Below are 12,293 nucleotides of genomic sequence, written 5' to 3' on the forward strand. Positions count from 1 at the left end.
CATTAGGAAAGTTTGAGCTATTGGTATTGTAAATGACAATTTTTTTATGTATGTGTTGGTTTTGAAAGTCGCTAAATTAATTACTTTGTCATTTACAATGCCAATACTTTGAAATTTTGCAAATGTGACACCTACAGCATTTGTAATGCAATATGTGTGACTTAGATGTATTGATATTACAAATAACAATGGCTTTAATTTTTTTTTATAATTAATACTTAAATAAAAATAGAGTGAGAGTGATAGAGTGAGGGCGATAGTAAGTAAGTAAATATTTATTGTTTTGTCAATTAAAACCGTAACAATATAAAAGACGTATGTATACAAAACAAAATTAAAAGAGAATAAACAATATGTCCATTAAATCTTTATTAAACACTCATAAAACTTCATTGTTTAAAATTCAGTTGCCAAGTTCTAGTCCATTTTTCCCTGCCAGGGTTCCGACCCTGTTAACAGAGCTTTCAAAAACTTTGAGGAATTTGATCAATTTACCATTCAGTTGTGGGTCTGATGGATTTAGACACGTGATTATTGCAGCTCTACAGGACCTAATGCCTCTCACCGTAAAACTTTGTCTGAGCAAGGTGGCTCGTTCTTTGTAAAGTTTATTGCATATGCAGATTACATGAATAAAGTCTTCTTTGTGATAATCGCAGAGCCGACATGATTTAGGTCCTGTATGAACCCAGGTTGGCTGAACCACTACGGATGGTAGTTTTCCAAAACGTAATGCCATTAGTTGTCTTTTCAAGAAAATTGAAAATGTCAAATTCAAGCATGAAGCTGGTACAAGTGACTTGTAGTTGTTAATCACCATCCAAGCGTGCAACCTTAACCTGAAGATATTTTTATCAATTTGTAGTGAGTGAATTTTAGCTGCTTTGTTTATTGCTTGTTTGAAGGACTGGTAAGGCAGATTTTTATTCCATAAATCAGTTGTACAAGTTATTGAGAGAGATTTAAGTATTGATTGTAAGGAGAATTTCTATCATCTTGTACTTCGGTCCAAAGAGCTTCAGTAATTGGTGATGTGGCTGCATTCTGTTTCAGCCGATACCAGAGTTTTATTGTAGAGTACATTCTCCCTATGATTTCATTTGTTAGGCCGAATTTGGGAGAAATCTGTGCCGGTGAGGCCGACCATTGTAGCTGAAATACTTTTTTATAGGTAGAAACTGTTAGTTGGTTTAAAGTCTCTGAGACATCGCCATGGAAAGCAGCACTGGCATATGTTATCATGGGGAGGATTTTCACCGTCAACACCGCTAACAGTGGTTTATATGATGGGCCCTTCAACTTTTTTGCCAGTTGACTGAAGGCGAATATGAGGGCGCTAGTTCTCTGAGTCATGTACTTTTTTTGTTCTATATGATTTTGTAAATTGTCAATATAGAATCCCAAGTACTTATATTTTTTAACTTCCTCTAATTGGTTGCCATTAAGCCAGATAGTCTGCTTGCATCTCCGCTGACTGCCAATCACCATAGTTTTAGTTTTTGATGTATTTATTTCTAGTTTGTTCGCTAAAATGTAATCTGACATTTCATTTAAAACTCTTTGAAGTCCGATCTTTGTTAGACTCAATAGCACCACATCGTCGGCATACGAGAGGTGAGTGAGCACTAGCTTACCAAGTTTCGGCGGGTGAGAGTTAGTGCAGTCTAGCCTCTGTGAAAGATCAGACATGAACAAATTAAAAAGATGTGGGGCCAATACGCACCCTTGCTTGAGGCCTCTGTTCGTAGACCACTTTCTTGATAATCTAGAGCCATCTCCTATCTTAATTCTTAACCATGTATTGGAGTAGAATAGCAGTATTCCTTTTATAGAGTGAGGGAGATAGATAGAGTAAGGGCGATAGATAGAGTAAGGGCGATAGATAGAGTAAGGGCGATAGATAGAGTAAGGGCGATAGATAGAGTAAGGGCGATAGATAGAGTAAGGGCGATAGATAGAGTAAGGGCGATAGATAGAGTAAGGGCGATAGATAGAGTAAGGGCGATAGAGTGAGGGCGATAGATAGATAGAGTGAGGGCGATAGATAGATAGATAGAGTGAGGGTGATAGATAGATAGATAGAGTGAGGGCGATAGATAGATAGATAGAGTGAGGGCGATAGATAGATGGATAGAGTGAGGGCGATAGATGGATAGAGTGAGGGCGATAGATGGATAGAGTGAGGGCGATAGATGGATAGAGTGAGGGCGATAGATGGATAGAGTGAGGGCGATAGCTAGATAGAGTGAGGGCGATAGCTAGATAGAGTGAGGGCGATAGCTAGATAGAGTGAGGGCGATAGCTAGATAGAGTGAGGGCGATAGCTAGATAGAGTGAGGGCGATAGCTAGATAGAGTGAGGGCGCTAGCTGGATAGAGTGAGGGCGCTAGCTGGATAGAGTGAGGGCGCTAGCTGGATAGAGTGAGGGCGATAGCTGGATAGAGTGAGGGCGATAGCTGGATAGAGTGAGGGCGATAGATGGATAGAGTGAGGGCGATAGATGGATAGAGTGAGGGCGATAGATGGATAGAGTGAGGGCGATAGATGGATAGAGTGAGGGCGATAGATGGATAGAGTGAGGGCGATAGATGGATAGAGTGAGGGCGATAGATGGATAGAGTGAGGGCGATAGATGGATAGAGTGAGGGCGATAGATAGATAGAAGAGGCGAGTGTTTTGGCAAATCTCAATACCCGCTATTCCTTCATAGGGGGAAGAGACATGCTTTGTTTTAACCTAGCCGATACATCTCCGGAAGAGTGCCTCACTCCACACTTAAATGTAAGTAAAAGTTCTAGGCATCAGAGTGAACAGGTGGTCTTGCTTTTTTTTCATTTAATTTTTACTTCTAGCATATTTGCTTTGGGTAAATGCGGACCCAGGGGTTATTTTAAGATGTTCTTATATGCATATGAGCCGTTTGAATGTGGTGCAGCATAGGTAGTACATTATATGATCATCGTTTGGTAGCCATGGGATAAGCATGTGGCCAGCCAAAGGGTAATGATGTCAGATTTCCTTTACCCTAATGATAATGAAGTGCGATGCCCTTTTAGCAAAATAAGAGGTTGAAATAACTAGATGGTAGTACTGTCCCCACTAATGTCTGAAAGTACTAATACATGCATGACATGGCAAACAAAATCTATTCTGTGGTATGAATACATTAATCTTTCTTGTTTTTTACAAAAAGCATATTTAATGCACCTTTATTATGCCGCTCTGGACACAGAGGCTGAGATTTAGAGTGGCTTGGGGCACTTGCAAGTGGTGCACTGCCTAGTGAAGATGCACAAATGAGCCAAGGTTTAAGTGTGGGAATTCTAGTTTCTGAAAAGCAGAAGAAATCTACTGGTGTATTCTTGTGAGGCAGGACTGCAAAGTGGCAATTAATAACAGATGGGTGTAATCCACACAAATAGTGAACTACAACACAGTGAGAGGTGACAGTGAGTTGAAAGCTCACAGAGATGTCATTCACGGGGTTAAATAGCACTGATGATGGGGTGGCACCTTTAAGAATCCTGCAAGTAAGGGGCTGGGGGGAGGGTCGTAGTTTCAGTAAATATAAATTGAGATCTTTCCCAAGGGAAAAAAGGAAGCCAGTGCCGTATTTCTCTGAATAAAAAAAAAAATATGGCCTAAGTGTCGAAGTGCTTTATTGCCGACATTATCAAAGGCCGCTGAGATACCAAGAAACGCCAGAAGGCAGATGATGTTACCTTCCTTTACTTAGCGAAGGGCGTCATCCAGCACCTGCAAGGCCATCCCATCGCTACATGTTTTATTAGTAATAGCCAAAATTAGCTCCAATGGGGCAAAGTCACCCTGTTCCATAAATATCGTAACAAGTCAGGTATTGAGAAACTCACCGCCGCAGCCCGGCTTGAACACGAAGCCAGGCAACCTGTGTTGGGGCGGCCGCAAAAAAACTGGAAGCAGACGGAAGCCTACACTGTGCTCCTATGCCCGTGAAGCCAGCCGGAAGTGAGCGTGTGAGCTAGTGGGGCTCCCGTGCTCGTGGAGAACCCCGCCTGTTGCCGAGACTGACCCGCTGCTGAGGGAGAGAGGGACACGCGGAAAGAGCCCGGTGAGTGGGGGGGGGGGCAGATAGGGGGGGGGTGGTGTGTGTGTGTGTGTGTGTGTGTGTGTGTGTGTGTGCACGTGTGTGCACGTGTGCGCACGTCCTGATCCATTGTGACTGAACAGCATGCCGGAATCGGAGCGCGACCTCATCCGATTCCGGTAAACTGCACGTGCCAATCTCTTGTCTCCTGGGAAGCACAGCAGTTGGCTATAGGTCTTGCGGCGAGACAGCGCTTCGCGCTGTAATCGCCAGGGAGAGACCTAATAATGCAGACATGCATTTGCATACACAAAGCGGCAGGCACCACGTGGTGCCTGCCGCTTTGTGTATGCAAATGCAGGGGTACCACAGGTACCCCCCATTTCCACCCTCCCTCTCGCCTTCACCATGGGGGCCCGCAAGGGGCCTCCTAAGTAAAGAACACATGCCTTTCTGTGGCGGCATTGCCGCCACGGAAAGGCATCTGCATGAGGCCATCCTAATATGGCTGTCTTAGGAACCCTTTTCCGCCCCGGCCGCAAGGCGACCGGGGTGGAAAAGCGGCGGGCGGTGTTTCCCTCCTCCGTGGTCCCCCCCCCGCCATTGTAATATGGCGGGGGGGGAAATAGGTTGCGGGCGGACACGGATGTCGGGAGGATTGCCACCGCCTGCATGGCGGTGGCGATCCGTCCGCCATCCTAATTTGCATACCTTGGTCCCTCACTCTGGAATTCCCCTCCACAGCCATTCGGAACAAAACGGCATATGCCCAATTTTGCAAATCATTGAAGACTTGGCTCTTTAACCAGTAATCATCTAAGCTGTTAAACAATATACGGTCTGCCCTGGTGCAGGGAAACCCTTCTTGAGTAGCTATCGTGCCTTTTAAATTTAATTAATAAAAATCCTCCGAGTATTCTGGGAATATAGATTTTCGGGTAAAACATGAATCTCAGCTTCTTGGTCCAAATCGCAAACAAGCATTGGCAGCCAATGAAGGCGACGGATGGCGTTAGAAGGGGTGCACCTCCTAGGCAGAGCAAAGAGAGCTCGGGCAGCCGCATTCTGAACCCTTTGTAGTCTGACAATTTCAGTCTGGTTGGACCCCAGATACAGGGAACTGGAATAGTCCAGTTTTGACATAATCAAAGCCTGGACAATAACCTGCATGATTGGGGGACCAAAAATCCCAGCAAAGGTTTGATCCCCCGCAAAAGTCTAAATCGGGCACGGCCACTTTCTTGGTTTGGGTGCGGAAGCAAAGAGCATTGTCGATCCAAACCCCCAGGTTTTTTACTACCTGTTTAGGGGCAGGTGCCAGTCCCAACGAGGCTGGCCACCAAAACTCACTCCATAGCCCTGAGTCTCTCCCATCCAGCCGTATCTCAGACTTGCTGGCGTTGAGCTGGAGACAGTTGGCCGTCATCCACCCCGCAACAGCTTCAAGATCGCTCCAGAACTTACAGGCGTCCCGAGTAATGTCGTCGGTGAGTGTGACTAACAGCGGATTATCTTCTACATACGATACTACCGTAAGCCCTCTGTTCTTAGCAACCATCGCCAGTGGTTGGACATATAGGTTGAAGAGGGTAGGGCTCAGAGATGAGCCCTGCGGTACCCCATGCTTGGTGGCATAAACTCTGGAGACAAAGGGAGGGGCGGCTACCTGGAAGGACCTCTTTGCAAGAAAAGAGGCAAACCACTCCAGGGCGGAACCCACTATGCCCACCTCCTCCAAGCGCCTCAGCATAATCTGGTGGGAGACCGTGTCGAACGCGGCACTGAGGTCGAGCAAAATCAGTGCCGAAGTACGACCCTCGTCTAGGGCCCATCTCAGATGCTCGGTGACCGCAAGAAGAGCAGATTCTGTACTGTGCCCAGGACGGAAGCCATTCTGAGAGGGATCAAGATGGTATTGACGGTTGCCTCGGCGATCTTAGAGACCCAGGGCAGGAGGGAGATGGGATGAAAATTCTCAGGTCTGGCCGCGTCTAGATAAAAAAAATTTTAACAAGGGAACGGCTCTCGCATGTCCAGGTGCTCGGAACGGCAGCCTAAGAGAGGGATAGGTTGATCACATGACTTAGAGGAGGGATGAGCACAGGTAGGATTTTCAACCAGTAGGCTGGCTTAAGAGGATCAGTGGAGGAACCGAATTTGACTTTGCTGCAAAGTTCAGACAGCTTCTCTTGAGAGATAGCGGGGAGAGTGGTCAGAGTGCATAGAGTAGGGTGGCAAGACACTGGGTCAGAGCCTAACGAGACCTGGGGCAAGTATTGATAGATCTTCTCTATAGTCTCGATAAAAAAGGAGGCTAGAGTGTTGCATTGCTCGTCCGAAGATATCGGCGTACCAGTCAGGGCTGTAGATGTTTTCAGTTCCTTCAGTATCGAGAAGATACTTTTAGAAGGATTCGCACTGCTCTTAATCTCTTCCGCATAATAAGTGGCCTGTACCAACTGTATTGACCTATGGAATTGCTTGATCGCAGTTTGATGGGGCCTCTTCAAGTTGGGGTCCTAGTCCCTTCTCCATACTCTCTCCAACCTCTTGTACTCTTTGCGCATGAAAGTGAGCGCAGAGTTTACCAGAGACTAGATTTGTAGCTGCGACTTTTAGACCATTTTGCTGGAATAAGGAGGTCGAGAGCACCAAGAATCCAGTCTGATAATAGTTTATCGGCAGTATTTTGTGACAGAGACACTCGTACAAGACATATGTCACTCTTTGGCATGGTGTTACCACAGCAAGTACTCGATAATGGTGACACAAGTACATTCCTAAAATATTTGAATTTCGTACTCCTATGGTCTTTGTCAAGGTTTTAGATGCAAAAACACATATGGCGATTGAAACAATGCTTGGAAAATTATGTCAGTACCCATATAGGGATTCATGTGTCTTCATTTTACCACCGGTGCATTTCATGCCCTAATGTCGAATGTGTGCCGTTTTTTATACTTACCTGGTAGTACCGGCATAGTGTGCTCAATAATATGGTGTCATGATATCTGACTGAAGCATAGGCTTTTCTCTTATTGCACCCGATGTGTCGTGAGGAGAAAGCTATGTAGCATTTTGAGAACACACTCAAAGTCCTGGCGCGCGCTTTACATTGTCTGCACTTCCTTCGAATGCGAGAAAAGGCGCAGAAGACCTCAGTGGGAATGATGCCGTGGATTATTTGAGGTAAACTAGCTAGTGGGTTGTAAGGTCTCAGTCAACATCCTGTGATTCTGGGTAATGTTAATAATCACCCTGTGCCTTTCAAAAACGGGTGCATCACTGTGTGACTTCACACAGAAGTGTTTCCGAAAGCAGTTGTTAGGCCTTGCTGGCACGCACGCGCACCTCCGAGATGCATTGCAGCAGCGTGTATGCTTCTCGGTGCGTCAGCAGGACCTAGCTTTAGAAGCATTTCTATCTACAAGAAATGTTAAGTACTGAAGCTATGGCCCTGCTGGCTTTGGGAAGTCTTGCTTATAATTGGGATGTTTTTGCAGATTGTGGTTGCAGAGAAGGCTGGTTGCTTGTTCTCTTATTTTTTGCATTTCTTCATCTCCAGTCTGATGATGTTGGAGGAGTTTGTGCATTTATAAACCTGTGCATTTTTGACATTGTGTAAAATGTGGTTTTACATTCATTAACATCAAATGTATATTTATTTGATGTTATTGCCTTTAAAACAAATTTGCTATGATTTTCTATGATTTGTTAAATTGCCTTTTCCTGCCTTATGCTGCCTAGGACTCAGCTAGGACTCAGTTAGGCTTCAACGCCATCTTGTTCAGAATGGATGTTATGTTATGTCGTCTTATATAGCGCTCGAATCACCGTGAGGCATCTCGGCGCTTGCTTTGGAAACCCCTCCTGGCTTTTTCCCTGTGAGATAACCCATACTGGGCATCCCCAAGGTGAAAGCCAGGCATCCCGCCGCGGGGGGCCGTAGTGGAGATTAAGCAAGCTAATGCCCAGAGTTGCAGAGTGTGAACCCGTGATTCGAGTAGGCACCGAAGCGAGAATCATCGAGTCCGTGGACATTTGGGCTCAAGACCTGGATGTCGCTGCCTGCTTTCATTGTTTATTTCTGCTGCACACAGTCAAGTATTTATTTATTTATTTATTCAATTTATATAGCGCTTTATCACCTATAGGTCTCTAAGTGAAGTCCCCTTTTTTATTTTCATTGATTTAGATGTTCTTGAAGAAAACGTTCAAATGTTATAGGGCCATGTGTATCAATACATGTCCCCATAGACACAGAATGGAAAAAACCCTTTGAAACATCTGGGCCATAATCTTTTAAGGTCCCCTCCGCAAGCTCACTGTACTTTATTCATTCATATAGTTGACATTTGTAACTGGTTTCATCTTGTCATCTGCAGATGACATTAGCATAGATGGGTGGAATCAAATTTCTGATAGTGGAATAGTGCTTAAATTGTACGGCAATATGACGTTTAATAAAACCATTTTCCGATTGCTAAAATTGTTATCATTTTAATCACACCATGATCATTTAGCACTTTCAATGTTTGTTTATGGAAAGATTTCCGGTTCTACTATGGATTCTGCCTGATATCTTATTGATGTTGCTGCTCATTTGGTCGAGACTTTCATTTCCTAGAGCCTTCATGGCAATGACATTATGAATTTCAAATTACAATTTCTGTAGCACATCTTTTGAATATGTGCAATAAATCATTTAAACTCTTCGAATACTGCCCTAGAACCAATTTATTGAGTGTTTCCTTATTTAAGTGACTATTTTTTTATATACTGTGTGGTGCCCTGTCTCTGGACATTGCCTGGTGAAATTGAGGTTTAACACTGTCCCGACCCATTCATCAATTGCATTACATTAAGATCTTTTTGGGCTGTAAGAACACAGGGGTTCCCCGGGCCCACAGTCTTCTGGCAGTGGGTGTGCCAAGAGCCTCCAGAGATGCAGAGCTTGTGATCCAGAATGCGGGAGAGTGTCATGATGGCTATGTAAATATGCAGCTGGTTTTAAAGCTGGTGCGATTTGGTAAGGGCGTTAGGAGGTTTGTGGTCATGTTTTTCCATGCCCTTGATGAGGTGAGTTGTAAGGTGTAGAATGTCCTTAACGGGGGCCATTGTGGATCTGGGAGGCCATGTAGCACAACATTACCACTGTCCAGATAAGTAAGTATGGGGGCTCAAAGAACAGTTATATTGTTATCTAGGAGAAATGGGTTCACTTTACTCAGCAGAGAGAGCTGGTACCAGACAGTCTAGTTTTCTTGGCAATGTTTCTTCAGGGTGAGGTCAGTGCTGCGTTCGCTCTCTGAGTTCCATGCCGTTGGGTGAAATTTCGTTATTCAAATCCACCTAGGTCCATGTTGTTGGGTTGAGTTTGGACTAATTCTTGCTTGCTGTTCTCGGCATATAGCAGGAACGCTGGCTTGAGCTTCTAATGGGTGCTGGACAACCAGCCTGGATGCAGTGCAGGCAGTGTTTGAGGTGTTGGATGTCTGCAGCAGATGAGACTTCGGTATGTGTCGAGGAAGACCTCTGAGCAGGACAAACAGAAAAGAACACACGGATTGGTAGAATAATATTAAGTGTCTATATGACATCACATTCATTTAACAGGTGATGTTCACCGTTGTAACCGCCTAATGGAGAGCGTGGATAAGCGCCCTTGTGACCGAATGATCTGTGAGTAGTGTTTACGCCAACAACTGCTTGCTTGGAATAATTAATCATATTAATTATATGCAGAATAGTTACTGCATAATATTAACACTTGGACTGTTTTTCAGAAAACCCTTCATGGCCAAGTGGAACGACTGAAAAAGGAGCTGGAATTCCTGCAGACATGGTTAGCTGAAGAAAGCAAGACGGCATCGAAGGTGGAGGTGAGAGGTTTCCTGACTATATTTGTAGAGAGATGACATGTGGGTACCCCTGATATTAATGTAGTCGCAAGACAAGGGGTTACTTCAGAGAGGCTGAACTGAGTTGAGATGTGGAACGTATTCATGATAGAACTTTGGGGGATGGACTTGGTAATAATGACTTACTTGGAGGTACGAGACCTGTGGATTCACCTGACAACAGGAGGGGAAAGTCATGTAGGCATTTCAGATGGTCAAAACTGGAGTCAAAACTCTTGAGGTTCCCCTGAAATCGGAACTGGAGTTGAGAAACCTGGGGTACGAGTGACAAACACAATTGGAGATGAGAGACATGGAGGTACCCCTGGTAGAGCTGGATGGGAAGGACATAAGAGTACCCTTGACAGTTAAAGGTGAGAGTCTGGACAATACCCCTTACCGTGAGTGATGGCTGTGATAGACCTGGGGCACAATCTGACTTGAAGGTAAGAGGCACAGGAGTATCCTTAACAATGTACACTGCAGGTGAGGAGCTTGGTTGTACCATGGCAGTCTGAGCCAGAGGGAAGAATAAATAAGCTTGTATTTGTATAAGCAATCTATTATTATGACTCCTCTGAATGACATCAACTCACTTTATCTAGGATCTTATTGTCTCCAAACTCATCAGTACTCAAAGGATTGGTTATTGTGGCACTACCTCCGTGCTCATCCATCTCTCATCATCTAGTGCTCTTCACTGGCTTCTGGTCTTTTTTTTTTAAAAAGATCTTTTTATTGACATATTCAAAAGAAAAAGCATCAGGTGACGTACATTACTTTCACATTAATCGAATATACATTTCTGTATTACAAAATGAATTTACTGGATAACATTTATGGATCACTAGGACTCCAACGCTACTGTCACTTCTCTAACATCTGGAGGTGTGCAAATATCCCCTCTGTATCCATTCCAAGCGCCCCAGACCTTCCCCCATTTCCCGGGGCATCCCCTGGCGACATATACAGACCTCTCCCTGAACATGCACCAGTCCAAATCCTCCATCCACTTCCCAATCTGGGGCACCTGACTGGCTCCCCACAACTGAGCAATGTTACGTTTGGCAATCATGCACGCCAAGGTCACCCACCGCTTCCCAAATGAGTTCAGGTCCGTAGGTTCCCAAACATTCAGGACACATCTTCGGTCTCCAGCGCCAACGCCACCCCCATAACCTCTCGGATCTTATTGTGGATTTTGACCCAATAGTTCTGTATTTCAGGGCAATGCCACAATATATGCATAAATGTTCCAATCTCCCCGCACCCTCTCCGACACTCCCCGCTATCCGCCAGACCCATCCGCACTAACCGAGTTCCCGCGGTGTAGGATCTGTGAAGGATCTTCAATTGGACCAGCCTAAGTCTCATTTGGACGGCTACTACTTTCGGGGAGGAGACTGCCTCTCTCCAGTCCTCATCATCCAAAACCAGGCCATCTGCGCCCCACTGCTCCCTAATAGCCGCCAATGGATACCCCATGTGATTGATTTGTTTTTTATATATCAATGAAATCGTTTTTTTCTGGGAGATGGCCATCTAGTACCCGGTCCTCCAAAGGGGAGGCCTCCGGGCGCGTGTTGTCTCTAGGAATATTTGCAAGTAGGGCATGTCTGACCTGAAGGTATCTGTAACGCTCACTCTCTTGCAGATGAAATTTCCCCTGTAGAGCGTCAAATGTAAGGATCCCGTCTTTCCCCCAAACGTCCTTAATCTGTGAGATCCCTATGAGGTCCCATTTATCAAAGCCCTTCGTTTTCCATAGGCTACCCAATCTCTCCGAATTCCACAATGGGGTCGCCAGAGTTAGCCTCCCGTCCCACTTAAGGTTTCGGGTGGCAGCATGCCACACTTGTACCGCATGCGCCGGTGGCCCGACAAGGGGAAACCGGACATTCCTACCATATAAAGCTCTTGTAATATCTCCCCCTGGTATCTGACCGCGATCCATCGCATATCCGGGGTCTGATGGAGACCCATAGACAGCGTGATTTATCGCCGCTAGTTGAGAGGCCCAGTAGTATTTCCGGAGGTCCGGCAAACCAATCCCCCCCGTCATACCAGGGAAGAGTAAGCTTGGAAAAGCAATACGGGGCCTGCCATCTCAGAGAAGCTGTCTTTGGAGGGACTCTATTTCCTTGAAATATGAGGAGGGTACCGGATCCATCGAATTCTGAAGCGCATATAGGAAGCGTGGAAGGGCCATCATTTTAAACAGCACTGCTCTACCGAGAAGGGAGAGCGGCAACGATCTCCATCTCGCCACATCTCTGCGGAACCTAGCCATTGGGGGCCCCAGGTTGTTATCATATCTCAGCTTCGGG

At 45.4% G+C, this 12,293-nt stretch overlaps 1 protein-coding gene across 1 annotated transcript in view; it reads left to right on the top strand.

Annotated features, from left to right (window-relative positions):
- The window catches only part of LOC144756202 (E3 ubiquitin-protein ligase TRIM39-like), a 154,223-nt gene that overhangs the window by 38,226 nt on the left and 103,704 nt on the right, over positions 1–12,293 (top strand). Inside the window, exon 2 of the mRNA XM_078645809.1 lies at positions 9,853–9,948. Within this exon, the coding sequence (XP_078501935.1) occupies positions 9,853–9,948 (96 nt within the window). The remainder of the gene's footprint in view (positions 1–9,852; positions 9,949–12,293) is intronic.

Source organism: Lissotriton helveticus, chromosome 5_1 (assembly GCF_964261635.1).
Source record: "Lissotriton helveticus chromosome 5_1, aLisHel1.1, whole genome shotgun sequence".
In the NCBI taxonomy this organism is placed as follows: Eukaryota; Metazoa; Chordata; class Amphibia; order Caudata; family Salamandridae; genus Lissotriton; species Lissotriton helveticus.